This window comes from Betta splendens, chromosome 4, assembly GCF_900634795.4.
Source record: "Betta splendens chromosome 4, fBetSpl5.4, whole genome shotgun sequence".
Classification (NCBI taxonomy): Eukaryota; Metazoa; Chordata; class Actinopteri; order Anabantiformes; family Osphronemidae; genus Betta; species Betta splendens.
The window spans coordinates 113,121-132,500 of record NC_040884.2 but is presented as its reverse complement, the minus strand read 5'-3'; the positions used below and the strand labels follow the sequence as shown (position 1 = coordinate 132,500).

Sequence of the window (19,380 nt, the reverse complement as noted above, 5' to 3'; positions counted from 1 at the left end):
AAGAAGCTCACTGCAATCCATGAGCGCCTGGCAGCACAAATGAACCAGCTGCTAAGGGATGGGACTCACCCTGAATGGCTAACCGAAGGGCGAACGATCCTGATAATGAAGGATCCCTCAAAGGGCACAGTCCCATCCAACTACCGGCCAATAACCTGTCTCTCCACAACATGGAAGCTCATGTCGGGCATCATTGCAGCTAAGATAAGTGGGCACATGAGTCAATACATGAGCGAAGCACAGAAGGGCATTGGTAAGGATACCAGAGGAGCCAAACACCAACTCCTGGTTGACAGAACAGTCGCCCAAGACTGCAGAATGCGACACACCAACCTGTGCACAGCCTGGATCGACTACAAGAAAGCCTATGACTCAATGCCACACACATGGATCACTGAATGCTTGGAGCTGTACAACATCAACAGAACTCTAAGGGCCTTCATTGCAAACTCGATGAGGTTGTGGAGAACCACCCTTGAAGCCAATGGGAAGCCACTTGCCCAAGTATACATCAAATGTGGCATATACCAAGGAGATGCACTGTCCCCACTGCTGTTCTGCATAGGTCTGAACCCCCTCAGCCAAATAATAAACAAGACTGGCTATGGATACCGACTCCGGAACGGGGCCAACATAAGTGACCTCCTCTACATGGATGACATCAAGCTATACGCCAAGAGTGAGCGAGACATCGACTCACTGATCCACACCACCAGGATCTACAGCTCGGACATCGGGATGTCATTCGGGCTCGAGAAATGTGGGAGGATGGTGACAAAGAGAGGCAAGGTAATCCACACAGAAGGGGTCTCACTCCCAGAAGGAACAATAGCAGACATTGAGGACAATTACAAGTACCTTGGAATACCACAGGCAAACGGCAACCTTGAACAGGCAACAAGGAATGCGGCAACAGCCAAATATCTCCAACGAGTAAGGCAAGTCCTAAGAAGCCAGCTCAATGGCAAGAACAAATCCCGGGCAATAAACAGCTACGCTCTGCCAGTGATCAGATACCCTGCGGGAATAATAAGGTGGCCAAAGGAAGAGATACAGACCACAGATGTTAAGACACGAAAGCTCCTCACCATGCATGGAGGGTTCCACCCCAAATCCAGCACCCTGAGACTGTACGCTAGCCGCAAGGAAGGAGGCCGAGGACTAGTGAGCGTGAGAGCCACTATCCAGGATGAAACATCCAAGATCCATAAGTACATCAAGGATAAGGCCCCGACAGATGACGTGCTGAGTGAATGTCTCAGGCAGTGGAGAACAGAGGATGAGATGCTGGAAGAGGGACCATCATGGGAGGACAAGCCCTTGCACGGGATGTACCACCGGAACATAACTGAAGTGGCTGATCTCAACAAATCCTACCAATGGCTTGAAAGGGCTGGGCTGAAGGACAGCACAGAGGCACTCATCCTGGCCGCACAGGAGCAGGCCCTGAGCACCAGAGCCATAGAGGCCCAGATCTACCACACCAGACAAGACCCAAGGTGTAGACTGTGCAAAGAGGCCCCAGAGACGGTCCAGCACATAACTGCAGGGTGTAAGATGCTGGCAGGCAAAGCATACATGGAACGCCATAACCAAGTGGCTGGCATAGTATACAGGAACATCTGCGCGGAGTATGGACTGGAAACCCCAAGGTCAAAGTGGGAAACACCTCCCAAGGTGGTAGAGAACGAGCGAGCCAAGATCCTGTGGGACTTCCAGATACAGACAGACAGAATGGTAATGGCGAACCAACCAGACATTGTGGTGGTGGATAAAGAGCAGAGGAAAGCCGTAGTGGTGGATGTGGCAATACCAAGTGATGGCAACATCAGAAGAAAGAACATGAGAAACTAGAGAAATACCAAGGGCTCAGAGAAGAACTGGAGAAGGCTTGGAAGGTGAAGGGTGAGAATAGTGTGTGTATATATATATATCATCTGTGTCTCAATATGTTTAATGACATTTTAAAGAAGACCTTGGGTGTTTTCATGCAAATAATTTACAAACTTGTTTACTTTTTTTGTCCATTGAACATAGCACATATCACATATTTTACGCAAGTGTTTATATAAGTTTAAACAGAAAATTTAACTTTAGACATGGCAACATGGCTCGTTGAGTTACATTAAAATCACCTTTGCAACTTCAAAAAAAAAAAAAAAGTAAAATTGAAATGTCATCTTAATTGTGGGGTTTTGTGCAACACCTCACTAGACAAGAGAAACTTAAAGCACAGGTAAAATGAGACTTTAGTGAAGAACCTGATGAGTTTACCTTGAGGTACCTGATGTGTCCTCTTCTTAGTGCCATGGAACTGACTGATGGGCCACCAGCTTTAAGGCAATGATTGGGTTTGGCTTCCTGCTTGTTTCACACAAGAGCAAAAAACAAAATAGGCAAAGCAGCTACAGTTTAACATCCTTTATGAAAATTATTCAATTCAATTCAATTTTATTTATATAGCGCCAAATCACAACAGAGAAGAGAAGCACAACTACTGGACAGAAAGAGACAAGGTTAGTTAAACATGGGACAATGATGGGAGGTTATGGGACAGAGGAGGTAGAAGGAAACAGAGGAGCTCAGTGTATAAATTAAGTCCCCCAGCAGTCTATGTCTATTGCAGCTTAACTAAGAGATGGTTCCTGTGACTAACAATAATTGCCAGTGACCTGAACCATCTCTAACTATAAGCTTTATCAAAAAGGAAGGTTTTAAGCCTGATCTTAAAGGTGGAGAGTGTGTCAGCTTCTCGAACCTGAAGAGGGAGCTGGTTCCAGAGGAGAGGAGCTTGGTAGCTAAAAGCTCTGCCCCCTGTTCTACATTTAAACACTCTAGGAACCGTAAGTAGCCCAGCGCTCTGAGAACGAAGTGTTCTGCTGGGAGCATAAGGAACTATAAGGTCTTTAAGATAAGAAGGAGCTTTATCATTGAGTACTTTGTATGTGAGTAGGAGAATTTTAAATTCTATCCTACATTTTACAGGCAGCCAGTGCAGAGAAGCTAATGTAGGAGAAATGTGATCTCTCTTTCTAAGTCCTGTCAGAACTCTGGCTGCAGCATTTTGAATGAGCTGTAGGCTTTTTAAGGAGCTGTTAGGACATCCTATGAGTAAGGAGTTACAGTAGTCCAGCCTAGAGGTAACAAATGCATGGATCAGTTTCTCTGCATCGCTCTGAGAGAGGATGCTTCTGATTTTAACTATATTTCTAAGGTGGAAGTAGGCGGTTCTGGAGATTTGTTTAATGTATGATGTAAAAGAGAGATCCTGGTCAAACATGACACCAAGGTTCCTCACAGTAGAATCTGAAGCTAATGTTATGCCATCCAGGGTGGCTATCTGACTTAATAGTGTCTCTCTCAGATTTTTAGGCCCAACAATAAGAATCTCGGTTTTATCTGAGTTTAGTTGAAGGAAGTTTTGGGACATCCAGGATTTGATGTCTTTTAAACAACCCTGAATTTTGACTAGTTGATCTGTTTCATTTGGTTCCAAGGACATGTATAGCTGAGTATCATCTGCGTAAAAATGAAAATTAATAGAATGCTTTCTAATAATCTCACCTAGAGGAGACATGTATAAGCTAAACAGAATTGGACCCAGCACAGAACCCTGTGGAACTCCATAGCTAATCCTTGTGCGTGTGGAGAATTTATCATTAACATGAACAAACTGGAATCTGTTCAACAAATAGGATTTAAACCATCCCAATGCTGTTCCATTAATCCCGATTCTATGTTCTAGTGTCTGTAATAGAATGTGATGATCAATTGTATCAAATGCAGCACTAAGATCTAACAGGACAAGGACAGAAACTAGACCATTGTCCGAAGCTAATAGAAGATCATTAGTGACTCTAACCAGAGCTGTTTCTGTGCTATGATGTTTTCTAAATCCTGACTGAAAATCTTCATACAGGTTATTCCCACTAAGGTGGTCAGATAATTGTTTAGCCACGATTTTTTCCAGAATCTTGGAAATAAAGGGTAAATTTGAAATGGGCCTATAGTTGGCTAGTTGTCCAGGGTCAAGGGTTGGTTTTTTCAATAGAGGTTTGACCACAGCCACCTTAAAAGCCTGTGGTACATAGCCTAGTTGTAAAGATTGGTTGATTTGATTTAATATGGATGAGCTGATTAAAGGTAGAACTTCTTTGAGTAATCTGGGTGGGATTGGATCTAAAAGACAAGTGGACGACTTGGAAGAGTTAATTATTGAGGTTAACTCCATATGAGTTATGGGGGAGAAGCTGTCTAGGTAAGACAGAGGATTTAATAAATTTAAAGTTGATGGATCTAGACAGTGCTTTCTGTCATTTGGAAGAAGTCGCTGCTGAATGTTTTTTCTAATGATGATAATTTTATTAGTAAAGTAGTTCATAAAGTCATTGCTGCTGAGATTTAAGGGGATAGTAGACTCAATACAGCTATGACTCTTTGTCAGCCTGGCTACAGTGCTGAAAAGAAACCTGGGGTTGTTTTTGTTTTCCTCAATTAGGGAGGAATAATATGTTTTTCTAGCAGCACAAAGTGCTTTTTTATATTTCATTAGACTGTCCTTCCATGCAATGCAGTTTACATTTATTTTGTTGGAACGCCACTGTCTTTCTAGTTGTCTAGTCCTTTGCTTTAGACTGCGGATGTCTGAGTTATACCACGGAGCTAACCTCCTCTGATTCACTGTCTTCTTCTTCAGAGGAGCCACTGTGTCTAACATTGTACGTGGAGAAGCTGCAGCATCATCTACAAGACAGTCAACCTGTTCATAAGGATTAAGGTGACTGTTCTCTGTGTATCTGCAAGACATTGAGGCAAAAGATGATGGAATCATCTGCTTGAATCTGGCAACAGCATTGTCAGATAAACATCTGCTATAGTAACATTTCTTTCCAGCTGTTATAGGGTCAGTTGTGCTAAATTCAAAAGTTAATAAGAAATGGTCAGATAACAGAGGGTTTTGGGAAAGAACTATTAAATTATCAATTTCAACCCCATATGTCAGGACAAGATCGAGGGTGTGGTTAAAACGATGAGTGGGTTCATTTACCTGCTGTGTAAACCAATAGTGACTATTAAGGAGTTAAAAGCAGAGCTGAGACAGTTGCTGTCAACATCTACATGAATGTTAAAGTCTCCCACTACAATGACTTTATCTGTGCTAAGAACTGAGTCAGATAAGAATTCAGAGAATTCAGTTAAGAACTCTGAATATGGAGCAGGAGGACGGTAAACAATACAAAACATAACTGGCTTCTGAGTTTTAGAGTCTGGGTGAGAAAGGCTCAGAGTGAGGCTCTCAAATGAGTTATAACTATGTTTAGGTTTAGGAGTAATTAATAAATCTGATTTATAGACTGCTGCTACTCCTCCACCTCTACCTGTACTTCTTGGAACATGATAGTTGAGGTGACTCATTGGAGTCGACTCATTTAAAGTAACATATTCATCCTGCTGCAGCCAGGTTTCAGTGAGACAGAACAGATCTATGTGATGGTCACTTATCAAGTCATTTATTAAAAAGGATTTAGATGAGAGAGATCTGATATTTAATAAACCACACTTTATTAGCTTACTATTACTTTGTTCCGTAAGAGGAACTGTTTTGATGTTTATTAAATTCTGGTAAGTCACTCCTCTTTGATTTGTTTGTGACTTGTATAGTTTAGGTGGTCGAGAAGCAGACACAGTCTCTATGCGATAACTAAGACTAAGAGTGGGTCGCGGCTGTAGAGAACATGCAGAGAGGCGTGTAAGACTGCGACTCTGCGTCCTGGGCTCCACTCTGAGTTGTCAAGGAGTGGGGGGACTAAGCAACATGGCCATGTTACTAGAGAGCAGAGAGGCTCCGTTTAACGTGGGATGGACGCCGTCTCTTCTAATCAGCCCAGGTTTTCCCCAAAAAGTGCTCCAATTAGCCACAAAGCCCACATCGTTTGCAGGACACCACCTAGACAACCAGCGGTGGAGCGATGACAGCCGGCTATATGTCATCGCTGGTCACATTGGGGAGGGGTCCAGAGAAAACTACGGAGTCCGACATTGTTTTGGCGAACGAACACACCGACTCAATGTTAGTTTTAGTGACTTCCGATTGGCGTAACCGGGCGTCATTAGCTCCTGCGTGTATTACGATCTTAGCGTACTTACGTTTATCCTTAGACAGGAGCTTAAGATAAGACTCAATGTCGCCCGCTCTGGCCCCAGGCAAACACCTAACTATGACCGCTGGATTCTCTAACTTCACGTTTCGGACTATGGAGTCACCAATGATCAGAGTGGGTTTCTCAGCGGGTGTGTCGCTGAGTGGGGAAAATCTGTTTGAAACGTGAAGCGGTTGGTGGTGCACCGTGGGCGCCTGCCTAAAGCTACGTTTCTTACGAGCCGTGACCCAGTCGTTGCCCAGCTGCCTGGGACCTGCCGGGGGACTGGTAGCAGCTAAGCTAGGAGGCTCCGCACCGGCTAAAGGGACCTGGCTAGCTGGCCTGTTTTCTAAAGTACGAAGCCGAGACTCTAAGTCTAACAACCTCGCCTCCAACCCTGCAACTAGCGTACACCTATTACAGATACCATTACCATCACTAAAGGAGGCGGAGGATAAGCTAAACATAAGACACACCGAGCACCGAACAGAGCGAGAGGGAGAGGAAAAGGGGGAAGCCATAGCAGGAAAGTAAGCTAGGAGCTACGCTAGCGGAGAAAACACTTAGATAACAGTGTAAATTAGCAGGACGTTTAATGAAAGGAAAAGATGCTTGAGTGTTACAAGCTTGTTTTGCAACTTTTAGCAGTCGCTATCGGATATAAAACGATAATATTTAGAAAAGAGCGGAGAGTAACGCTGTACACACACAGCGGCAGCAAACCTCAGTAACCGGAAGTGACGCGATACGCTTACCGTCAGTCAGCCGATTCTCAATGCTAAAATTAGCATCCTTATTAGACTAATTTTCATTATATATATATATATATATATATATATATATATATATATATATATATATACACACTTTCTCAACATTTGGTGATGAACAAAAATCACAAACCCTGTCACTGTAGAAACAAAACAATAAATACATTACATTTCAATACATTACAAATGTGAAAGCCCTCTGAGAGCCCGGTGTTAAAAAATAACCCAAGACCACATTAACTTGCGACCAACTTCTGAATTCACAAAACCTTGACAAAGCATCGGCAAGAAAAGCTAACATGCTTTCCTCCTGCTACAAACAGCTGCCGTAACTAAGAGCAACCGGGGCGGCATTCGGAAGACGGTCGGCAGTTAACGTGGTCGCGACTTAATATGGAACACCGGTCTGATCGTATGTAGGCTGAATCCTACCACTAACCTTTGTGCCTATGCTTATCATGCGACACAATTTAATCAAACTAAAATAACTAGTTAAATCACTTCAAAGGAAAAATACGTACATAGTACATTTACCTAAAGTACCAGCAAGCTAATGCCCAGCTAACCAAAGTTAGCCGCATGTTAGCATCATGGCCTTACAAAGACTAGCCTGGACCAGGGTAGCATCAGGATGTCACCGTACTACAAACGTTACATACCTTTCCTGTAACTGTGGCACACTGGCAAATCCCCCCTTTAGTGTCCCACTAACCGACGTGATACTGGTTTGTGAGCTAACCTGAAAACGTATAATCCTCCCCAACAACTTCGCGACACGCATACAACTACACAGGCCTGACGATACGATGTGATGTGTTCTTGCTCTTGTTCTTCGGATGAATCCTCTTCTTCCTCTTATTATTGGCGGTTGAAAGGTAGCGCATTACCGCCACCCTCAAGGTTGGAGTGTGAATTGGTTCTCTTTACTACCCCATAAAGTATATAACCATGTTTTTACCATTACCTAACTTATCTATCTATCTATCTATCTATCTATCTATCTATCTATCTATCTATCTATCTATCTATCTATCTATCTATCTATCTATCTATCTATCTATCTATCTATCTATCTATCTATCTATCTATCGACCTGTATTGATTCCACTTATTTTAATTCCCCTTTATAATTTTAGAGAACGTTTAAACAGGATTAAGATCTTAAAGGGTCCTATAAAATATTAAAGTAAAATATTCATAAAACTTATAAAGTCATAAAAATATCATCCGAACATAATATACACAAAGAGCATACAGCTTCTGATCAACCACAGTAGCTTAGTGTTAGAACCAAGACCTAAGAACATAGGTTATCTGGGGGTAAAATAAATAAATAAATAAATAAATAAATAAATAAACTACTGTATATTAAATAAATAAACTTTCTGGAAATATATATATAATATATTCCAGAAAGTCTCCATTTTGACTAATCGAAATCATCTTAGCGTTGCCTACGTGTTGGTGACGTCACATGCTCGTTTCTGCTGCGGAATGTGCTACTGCATGTAAACACAGCGAGTTAGCAACAGATACATGGACAGTTTTTAATGTAATAAATTCACGAAATGAAGGTCTATTTTTCTTTGGATTTTACCAAAACGGGCTAGGCACCCCGAGTCTGCGTGATGGAACTCTGCTGGGATTGAACCAGAACCAAAACTATATCTATGGAAGACCCGTTCTTCGTCGTTAAAGGGTCAGAACAACGTGCTAACAAAGATAATGCTAACGTCGGCCAATGTTAGCTGTTAAGGCATTTCAGCTCCTCAGCAATCAGTGATCAGTGGTCAGTGATCGATCAACAATGATCAAACGAGACTGGAAACAGTTTAGTATTTAATTAACCAGCCAATATATTGCAGATATGCTAACGTTAGCATGTAGCACAATGCTCGTATCTAGGAAGAGTTTATACTCGCTATCACTGATCATCTTTATTAACGTATTTCTCAAGCACAGATGATTACTAACAGTATCATAATAAATCATACACACGTTTCCACGTATGTCTAATTGCTCAGTTTTTTATATTTCGACATTTTCGAGGGTTTATGCTTCAAACGTTCAACTTCGAAACAACACTATTGAAAGTTGGAATACCCTATAGTCCGACAATGTTGTGACTATTTATATTGTGAGGTAATTTAATACTCCCCAAAAATACGTCCACTTGCATCTCATAATGCACAAGCAATACAGGGTAAGCGAGGCTGCCATGATGTGCACACAAATACTGAGTAAAGACCAAGCGTGTCTATTTCCTGACATCTAACTGCTGGTCCCTGGTTGTTCTCCAGTGAAGAAAGAAGGCAGCAACTGATGTTTACTGTTCAGGAAGTACAGAAGGCATTAGATGTAACGTAGACTTGTGCTTGTTTTTGACAGTGAGGTACAGAAGGCAGTAAATGCAGCACAGAGCCTCCACCACAGATGGTGCGAGCTGCTGCAGGAGGGGGCTGGAGCCTCCAAAGAGGAACTGGACTGGACAACTAACGAACTGAGAAACAGCCTGCGCTCTATCGAGTGGGACCTGGAGGACCTTGATGAGACTATTAATATCCTTTAACACTGACCTGAGGATACATGACCACTAGGGGAGTTTTGTCTAATGCGTTTTACAAACATTAAAGATGTTTCTTAACAGTCAGTGAAGGCATTGTAGAATCAAACCCAAAGAAGTTCAACCTGGACACTGCTGAGCTATCAAAGAGGAAAGAATTCATCACCAAGACCAGACAGTCGGTGAAGGTAAACTCACCCGTTCAGGTGGCCTTATCTAATAAGTTCATGTTGTGTCAAATGTGATGAAATGATGTTATTCCCTGTCAATTTGTTATTTTAAAGGAAATGAAAGAGCAGATGTCGAGCCCAACTGCTGCCTCTGTAGATGGAAACAACAAACAGGTAACTCTACACACCAGACAATGTGTCTCACCAAGTATGCTAGGCTAGATAAAATAAATATGCACAGGGACAGCAACACAAAATTATTCTCCGCCTCCACTAAATTCAAACTTTAAAAAAAGTGTTTATAGATTCGAGATTTAGACCAAAATGTCCACTATGTTGTCTTACTTTTACTTCATATGCTGAGCTGAAACAAGAATAATCTGAAAGGACAGGTTCAAAATTATTTTCATTGCATAGCACAAACAAACAATTTATTACACACTTTATTGAGACTACTAAGAATTAGTGAATTTATACTGCCAAAAATTATCTAAATGAACCTGGAACTTAGGAAGGTCATTGTAAGTGGTAACTGAAGTGAAGGTACGGTAACTTGGACAGAGCAATAGCAGACTGGCAGGCTGCCACACAGCTGACTCACCAGGGACAACCTGTCATTAACCACCTTAACACATGACTGGATTTAGGAATCAAAATTCCAACCCAATCCTATCTTGAATAATAGTACAAAATAGCCAAAACCTTTTATGAAAATAATTAACTCAGGGCCCAGGTTCACGTTTAGAGTTTATCATGTTTTTTTATGAAATAACCAACAGGTGTTGTTCTCTGTATTATTTTTATTTAATTAGAATTGGACAGACAGGATGGACATGTCCAGTGCATTCATAGCATGAGAGGAGATGAGGTGGACGCATTGTGGGTAGAAGGCGCTAACAGCAGGTCTCTGTTCTGTCTTGGTGTGATGTGCAGACTCTGCTCAGTGAACATGTGAGACAGGCTGCAGTCTGGCAGCCTGGACCAGATAAATACAGCCGCCTGGACCACCAGCTGCAGAATGCCAACTCTCAGTTTATTGAGGAGCAACAGGTTCAGCAGCAGGTATGTGTACACCCAGGTAATGAAGCAGCCAATCACTACCATTAATAAACTGTGTGACATCATATACAAAAAAATAATATAACTTATTATCTGAGTAGCTGATTGTGGGGCAGCAGGACGAACAGCTGGAGCTTGTCTCGGGAACAATTGGAGTCCTGAAGAACATGTCAGAGCGGATCGGCATGGAGCTGGACGAGCAAGCTGTGTAATATTTAGTCTCTTAGTTTCACTACCTGATTTAGCAGCAGTCAAAGACTAAGTAAACCAAGTCAGAACCCAGGTAGATTCCGTTGGAACCTATTTAGTTCCAATATGAATCAATTCTTTCCTGCAGGATGTTGGATGACTTCAGCCATGAAATGGACAACACTCAGTCTCGCCTCGACAACGTGATGAAGAAACTTGCCAAAGTTTCTCACATGACCAGCGGTAATCTGCAATATTTACAGTTAGAGTTGAATTATTTAGTTAATCAGTTAGTTGTGGTTAGGTCTAACGTTTAGTTATGTGTACTTACAGTTAAATCATTAGTTAGTTGATATTTACCCATGCTGTTTTTGTTGTTGCAGATCGTCGTCAATGGTGTGCTATCGCCGTGTTGCTTGCTGTTCTCCTTGTCATAATCCTCCTCTTCTTCATCCTCTGATACTACTCTCTTAGCAGCACTGTCCCTAATTCTTGACTCTACTGGTCTCTACTTAATTTTCTGATCTGCAATACTTCCCTCATAGTTGACAGCTGTCCACAAAAACGTTCTTTCATTCCTGACGTGCGTTGTTAAAGTTCCTAATTACAATCAGTCATATCAATAACCAAAAATGCGACTCTGTTTGGTTGACTACTGGAGCATGATGGACAGAGTTTTCTTGAACTCAAACGGTTTCCCCTTAAACGTCTACTAAACCTTTATTTTCTTTCTTCGTTACTTCTTTCTGATTTGAACTGAACAGAAAGAGTTTTGTATTTGAGTTATTATAGTATGTTTTTTAAAGGGCTAAATGAAACATTTACACTCCAGTTAAAGTTCAGGGTTATGTTTTAAATTTAGGTTAACTTTAGTTGAACACTAATCTAGTGCAATTCTTTCATGTTTACATCTTTTAACACTTCATTACTGGTTTCACGTAGTTTATTTAACTTGAGAATCTGAAAACAATAAAAGTTGTTCCATATTTCTTCCTTTGTGTATTTTTATTTTTTTTTATTGTTATTTAAGGGTCAGGGTTGTCTGCCATATTCAAGGTTATAACTATGTATAAGGACCTAACATTTAGATTAAAGTTCTACTTTTACCAGACACCATCAGTAATGAGCTTAATGAGCTTTCAGGACAACGCTTTTGAAATTTTTAACCCCTGCACTTCAAAACCGTAAGGTTTCCTGGAACAGCCCTGAGTTTAGGATTTTGGGAAAGCCATTCCAGAATCCTGCTTTTATTCTGGTTAGATTAGTCTCCTTCTACATTGCTGAAGTCTTTTTGTCTACTGACTGCTGTCAGACCATTTAGCAGTAGCTACAGTATATCTCACCTTTACTCCTTCTGTAATGGAGTTTTATTTCGTTTTTTCAGCCACAAACTTTAGTTGATGTTTAAAGTTGTTGATTTGGAGCTTGGGCTTCTTTTTTGGATTGTCCAAAACAATCCAATTCTGCATTCAGTGAGACAGAACTAGTTTCCGACAGAGCTGTGGTTGTTTCTGATGGTCTGGTCGGCCGGTTTTACCTGCACTTGTATCTGTGTTCAGTAGTTTGAACTGATTGTGTTAAAATGGCTAAAAGACAGTTCTGAATGTGTAACTCAGCCATTCTCCTGTAGTATGTATTTTTGATTGTGTCAGATGAAATTTCATTTAATCAAAATGTTTGTTGTGCATTTGTTAACTATCAAAAATAAATACAATCAGTTAATTTCAGTCATGGAATGTTGCTCAAAATGTTAATGCTGACTTTAAATTAAAAAAATGTTCATATTAAAATGACAGATTGTCTTCAACATACATTATTAGCCAGACTTTGCATTGAAATAAGTGTATAGGACATACACGTACTTACCCCAGTGCAGCCTGTTATTTAGAGTTGACTCACGTTAATAATATTTTGCTGTGATCTGAAATAAACTGATAAATGTGCAGGTACACTGACTAATCTTTCTAAGGGTCACTGTAACTGACATTACATTGTTTACATCACCAAGGTCATATGTGATGCTGCACATATCATAAACGTGAACTCATGAATATATCGTGAGTCAACCCTAAATAAAAGGCTGCACTGGGGTAAGTACATGTATGTCCTATACACTTATTTCAATGCATGCACTACACACTCACAGGAGCACTTCTATGCACCACTAAAGTAATATGAACTTTCTTCTAGTAGAGATTGATGGCTTTCTGCTGGACAAAAACAATGATACTTGTCAGTTAGAGTATGGTGATGTAGTCTTTGACCATTACAAAGAGTAGTCAGTATACCTTTATTAGTTTAATTCCAGGGGTAAAAGCAAGACGTTATTAACTGATCATCATTTTTCAGATTAGCCTTACTGAAACGAATTAAATACCACATACCTGCAATCCTGTGAAACTCCCCTTAATGGCTCTGAGGAGTTTGTGGCAAGGAAAGCGCTTGAGGTTGAACTTTTCTACATACAGTGGCTTTACTAATGTGCTCAGCATCTCCAATATTATAAAGAAAACTACCGTTTGCAAAAAAACATAACGCAACACAAACAATCTGCTCAAATGTAAGAGCACGGCCACGATGGGTGATGTGTCTGATGTATGGATGGATAAGATTATTGATATATGTTATGGAGTCTCGACAAAAATGGTACTGCTCAAATAAATATGCATGTGGATATGACAGAAAATTAACTCGTGGTGTCAAAATCCTCTCGCGGCGTGAATTCAATGTCCTGCAAATTAATACAGCCTCCTCATTTACAGGATTGTCTAGAAACGGACATGCCATTTTGGTCTCTGCGTGAAGGAAACAGGTGAAATCTATGAATATACTGAAAAATTAAACGAGGTCGGCCTATTTAAACACTGTTCACTTTCAAAAGGGGCGGGGACCGAAGGAAACTCTGGGTTTCCCGAACAAAACCTGCTCCCAACCAGGTTAGGTTCACAGAGTAGGTTCTAATGTGTCCCTAATTTGACTCCATAGATGCAGTGCATGTGGGAAAGGCAACGGTGTGTAGAGCTGTTTGTACCGTATGTCTGGGACTGAAACGTTCCTGCACACTTTTGTACAGTTCCTTGGCAATTAAAACCTCTGCATGTCATTAAAGATGAATTCCACAGATTGGCAGGTTTGTCCCTTCTACGATAATCTATGACACATATTTTAATACGTACACCTCGGACGTACTGCACACACACACTTTCCGTTTTACTTTATTACTTTCCATTTCAGGTTTTCCAAACGTGATTGGGGGTATGGATGGCACCCACATGCCTATTAAAGCTCCTTCAGTCAATGAGGGAGACTATGTTAATAGAAAGTCATTTCACAGTATCAATGTACAGGTAACTATTATTTCCTGTCCAGAATCTTTTGGTGTGCATACCATTACACTCATTACTGTTTCCACTAACTAGGTAATATGTGATGCAATCCATCTCATCACTAATGTGGAAGGGTTCCAGTGTCTACGTGGCCTCAGGGTCAGTCCAGAGAGGGCATGTGACATTATAGTGGCTTGTGTTGTCCTTCACAACATTGCCACAAGAGGAGAGAGCCACCCTCCTTGTCCTGCTGAAGATGACCAAGAGGATCCAGCAGTGAACCAAGTAGACCACAGAGATGAAAGACTCTTAAGACACATGATTTGTCAGAATCATTTTATTTTGTTTATTAAAATGTTTCTGCACCAAGAGTGCAGAGTGAATGTCCTGACAAATAAAATGGACTATTATTTATTGCTTCATGCATCTACACTTCAAATTGTAACATTAATGTTAAAGTCCAAATCTTAAGGTGATGCTCCAGGAGTTTAGCCTTTTTGATGGCCAGTCTCTTCTCTATTTTAAGCTATATAAGGTCCATCTCCAAGTCATTCCTTTTCATTTGTTGTCTAAGATGGACCTTATACAGCTCCTTTGCTGGTGTCATGTTTTCGGTCTCACTTCCTGTTTTATTTTGAAGGACTTCCTGTTTCAACCCCCACAGCTGTTTTTCACGCAATCACCGGTTCACACCAGACACACCTGTTAGTAATCAGTCATCAGCTCTAGAATTTAAACTCCAGATCACACACCATTCATTTGCCAGATTGTCGTGTGTACTCACCACTTTCCAGCATTCTACTTCCGCCTCTCGAGGAGTGCAGACGTGTTTTCTCTCTGCTCCCACTCTGCTTTTGCTTGCAGTGTCCTTGTCTTGTCTTTTTCTGAGCACCCTGATCTGCTATTCTGGAATAACATTTTTGAACATGGAGCTAATCAACTGGTCACTCAGCGCATTGGACAAAATGTTTTCACAAAGGAAAGAATCTCCGGGAGAACCACTCTGCCCCTTGGGGACTTTTGCCTCCGGCTACGTGCGGGACGCCTGGTGCCCCCTGTGTCTGGAGCCTCTGTCCATCGAGGATGCAGAGGATCTATTCATATTTTGGACGTTGATAACTGGGCTACTCATGATTGGCTTTGGTGGTGCCCTGCTTTATCGGAAGATTGGAAAGATTGGAAAATCTGTGGCCGGCTCATTGGCGTGTCCACCGGCTGTGGAGCTGCAAACGCCGACGGGGGCCATGGTTACTCGGCTGATGCAATTACACCAGAGGATTGCCCGGATTGAAGGACTGATCTGTAACATCTCAGCCCGTTCGGATGCCCGGATTACAGGACTGACTAATAAGATCTCAGCCCGTACGGAGGAAGACAAGAGACTGAGGGATAACATCTGCAGACAGACTGAACACTTGGTGAATATGGTGACAGCCTTGTCTGACAGGCTTGAGGAGATGTCACGGGTGACCCATGGTCCCACAAGAGGCGAAGAGGCCCTGAGTTCTGACCGATTGGAGTATTGATCTAGACAAATTAGTCATGGATTGTTAAAATGTATTAAATTTGGCTGTGTATTACTCTGTCCCTTCTCCCTCACCCCCCTCCCTTCCCGGGTCCAATCTAGCTCACCAGCTGTGCCTCTATCTATCCTCTTCCCCTTATTGTGACTCCCTTCAAGGACAACTGTTGGACTGACCTGTAAACATCTTGGTCGGCCTCGGTCATACTTCTATAAACAACACTTCACTACACTGATTCAGATACACCCCCCCCTCCCCTCCTTACAGTCTCACTGTCTGCTCTCCGACCTTATCTATCTGTCCTGATGAACCCAAGGAAAAAATTCCAGCAAGGTTTCCACTTGTACTGTGTGATACTGTATGTGTGTGCGTTTTATTACTGTTTGTACTGCAATTTGCTTCCACTGTCGGACTAGCGCCGGGTAACCTGGCTGCTGATGGGAATTTCCCCGCTGTGGGACTAATAAAGGCATTCTTAATCTTAATCTTAATCTTAATTGCCGTATAGTTTACCTTGTCCGTGATCTTGTTCTGAACCTTGACTACTGCTTCCTATAGAGATGGTGAAATCGAAGCCTCATGAATAACTGAGCAACTATAACACAGTTGGGCTGTAATCTACACATTGCTCGACACCATCATGACACAGTCAGAACAACAACATCTGCTGGTTGTGCCTGGGAACTGTTTGAGCAGACTGACCATCAAACCCTCGCTGATACTTGGTTGTTCAGGATCACAGTCCATGTTTTATTGTCAAATACTACCATGACTATCTGTTGTCGACTTTGCCTGTCCCTGGATTCGAATCAGCCTGGTCCTTTGTACTTACGCTTAAGCTCACCTGTGTATGACCTTGCCTGCCTTGACAACGATTGTGCTAATAAAGACTGTCATCAGTTAAACCACCAACCTGTCCGCGCTGTGCATGTGGGTCCAATACCTGCGTAATCCTGACAAAGAATCTGGCCAGACTCGGACCCAGCCAGTGCCCAGCCTCCATTAAGGTCAGTGACTGTTTTTGTTCTCGAGTTGCGTGCACTAACCACGCACAGTGGTAATGGAATTTTTCTGCCCGAGTTTGCCGGAGCATATCCGCTGGAACCTCGGGAGGCTGGCTAAAGAATATGCAGAAGTGCCCCTCACTTCACACCACACTGAGACACTCCCTCAACCTCTATCCTTGTCCAGCAGCCAGGTGAGAAGTGAGCTCAGGAAGATCAAGGCCGTGAAAGCAGCTGGGCCAGACGGCATCAGCTCCAGACTCCTAAAGTCCTGCGCAGGCGAACTGAGGAAAACTTTCACCTGTTCCAGACACGCTGCAAAGCGTTTCAGCACTTCCCCTCTGGACAGCCACCAGACTTTGTTATGGAGCAGGAGATCAGAATTTGCGCTGTCCAACTCATCCAGTAATGAGCGGAACTGACGGTGATTTAAACCTTTTGCCATGACAACATCCATGACTTTTGTGCATTCTGGAGGAAATGTTTGCGCACACAATGCTTCTTGGTGCAAGATGCAGTGGAATGTCAGCAACTTTCTATCCAGTTACTTCTGCAGTAAAGCCACAAAGCCCTTCTGAGCTCCCGTCATAGATGGTGCCCCATCAGTAGCCACGGACACCAGGGGCCCGTTTCAAGAAGGAGGTTTAATAAACTCTGAGTTAAAACGAAACTCTGAGTTAATTTACTCTGAGTTTGCAAACCTGGAGTTTTCGGTTCCAGAACAGCTGAAAAGAGTTGGTTTAAGCAACTCTGAGTTGACTGACTCAGAGTTAAGCGCGTGCACTGCAACGATACAAAGCCCTGACCAATGGAGTGAAGATATTACGAGTCACCATGGCAACAAAACAACAAAAGACGTCCGGAAATGGATATGATACGTCAAGCATATAACGACCACGAGTCTATAATCGGGCGGCACGGTGGTGCGGTGGGTAGCACTGTCGCCTCACAGCAAGAAGGTTCTGTCCTTCTCTCCGGGTTCTCCCACAGTCCAAAGACGTGCGTTAGGTTGATTGGCTTCCTCCATTGCCCGTAGGTGTGAGTGTGTGTGTGAATGGTTGTCTGTCTATGTGTTGCCCTGCGATGGACTGGCGACCCGTCCAGGGTGTACCCTGCCTCTCGCCCATAGCCAGCTGGGTTAGGCTCCAGCACCCCCGTGACCCTGCGTTAGGGATTAAGCTGTTAAGAAAATGGATGGATGGAGTCTATAATCAGTAGAAAAGGCATCACGACTGCAGCGGCGAAAGAGAAAGAATTAGCTTGGAGGAAAATAGCTGCTCGAGTCAATGCGTAAGTTCATACAAGTTCGTACAAGTACATTTTAATCATACAGTGTTCAGCATAACTAAATACTAAATAATTTTAGTATTGTTGTTATATTTCACTTGTAAAGTAAGGACTTTTTCACTCATCTAAGGCGTTACTTCAGTAATTGCATAAAATATCGACGTTTGTATGAATTAAAAGTGCAGTGTTATGTCTATGCATTTTTAAAATTCCTGTTGTGGTTGATGTGGGATTTGTAAAGTAATGATAATTCAATAATCCAATACGTTTTATGGAGAGCAATTATTACATTAATCTAATTAGGTTTTTAAAAGTTACCCAAAACACGTAATAATATAAGAAATTAATTTCAGTTTTTATGTAGGCGCAATCCGGCAGACATAGAAGAACGTGGCTAAAAATGAAATGTAAAAACATAATTCAAACAGGTATAAGGCACCATCATGTCATGGGTGTAGACTACCTGACTTTACAATATTTGACATATTAAATAACTAAATAGCATGCAGAGTATAGCAGTGCAGCAGCATTTTCAACATGGCTGTAATGTTTTCACACAGTTAAACATTTGACTTCTACTCAGCCAACAGAAAGAAGGCAGAGGCTAGAACAACTGGTGGAGGACCTGCACCTCCACCTCTGACGCATGCAGAGGAGAAGGCACTCAGCCTGAACACTGGAAAGCAGGGGCTGAAGGAATTCATCAGAACTCGTCACTCCCCGGGATACAAGTGCATGTGTAAAATGTAAGAGGTCTACCTATATATTTGATTTTTTACATAGGCTACTTTTGATATATCCATTTCTTTTTACTTTTCTTAGAGTCTGGGTTGGGTTCTTCGTTGGTCTTAACAGATTCTGATGGTAATATATGAATCCTCCTGTCACAACAGAAGCCCAAGATGTTGTAAGTATACTACTAAATAAAGCTTAAATTATGATAAGCACTATTATAAAGTGTAATATTATTACAGTTTATACACATCACATGCTTTCTGATGTTTGTGTTGCGTAGCCTAAAGGATGTAACTTGATCTCCAAGTATAGTGACTTTTTTATGTCCCCTCTGCCCCAGAGTGTGGAAGAACAGCAGGAGGAGGGTCCGTCTGCTGCACAGATGCACACAGTTCAGTGATGTTCAGTAAATGCCAGAGTTCAATTCTGTAAGAGTAATGAGGAACATGTCATGTCAAGATGTCATGTAACTCTAAATCTTCTGTATTTTAAGTTACCGGTTATTGAGTTGTATAAACTAAATCTCAAGGAAATGTTATACTTGTACCACAAGATTGAAAAGCCAGATCTAGAAATTTAAATTCCCAAACACAAGCTGGAGATGAGTGTATAGT

At 41.9% G+C, this 19,380-nt stretch overlaps 2 protein-coding genes across 7 annotated transcripts in view; one reads left to right on the top strand and one right to left on the bottom strand.

Moving 5' to 3' along the window:
* Positions 1-7,778, bottom strand: part of LOC114853617 (ELAV-like protein 1) — a 15,130-nt gene extending 7,352 nt beyond the window's left edge. Inside the window, exons 1-2 of one of the 5 annotated variants that reach the window (XM_029147191.3) lie at positions 7,650-7,778; positions 2,275-2,361 (exon numbers count right to left, since the gene is read on the bottom strand). In XM_029147191.3, the coding sequence (XP_029003024.1) occupies positions 2,275-2,361; positions 7,650-7,691 (129 nt within the window). In that variant the 5' untranslated portion in view covers positions 7,692-7,778. Of the gene's footprint in view, positions 1-2,274; positions 2,365-7,079; positions 7,303-7,569 lie in introns of those variants that run through there. The other 4 variants (XM_029147193.3, XM_029147192.3, XM_041070390.2 and 1 more) reach the window with 4 other exon arrangements.
* A 598-nt stretch (positions 7,779-8,376) lies between these two features.
* Positions 8,377-12,618, top strand: stx6 (syntaxin 6). 2 transcript variants are annotated; one of them, XM_029147195.3, is made up of 8 exons: positions 8,379-8,609; positions 9,299-9,468; positions 9,567-9,661; positions 9,758-9,817; positions 10,577-10,705; positions 10,804-10,910; positions 11,040-11,134; positions 11,275-12,618. In XM_029147195.3, the coding sequence occupies exons 1-8, from the start codon at positions 8,581-8,583 to the stop codon at positions 11,349-11,351; spliced, it is 762 nt and encodes a 253-aa protein (XP_029003028.1). In that variant the 5' UTR covers positions 8,379-8,580; the 3' UTR covers positions 11,352-12,618. The 2 variants fall into 2 exon arrangements, with proteins under 2 accessions (XP_055364648.1, XP_029003028.1); XM_055508673.1 differs by lacking the exon at positions 11,275-12,618 and having other exon boundaries at positions 8,377-8,609; positions 10,577-10,721; positions 11,040-11,072.
* Positions 12,619-19,380: the final 6,762 nt, after the last annotated feature.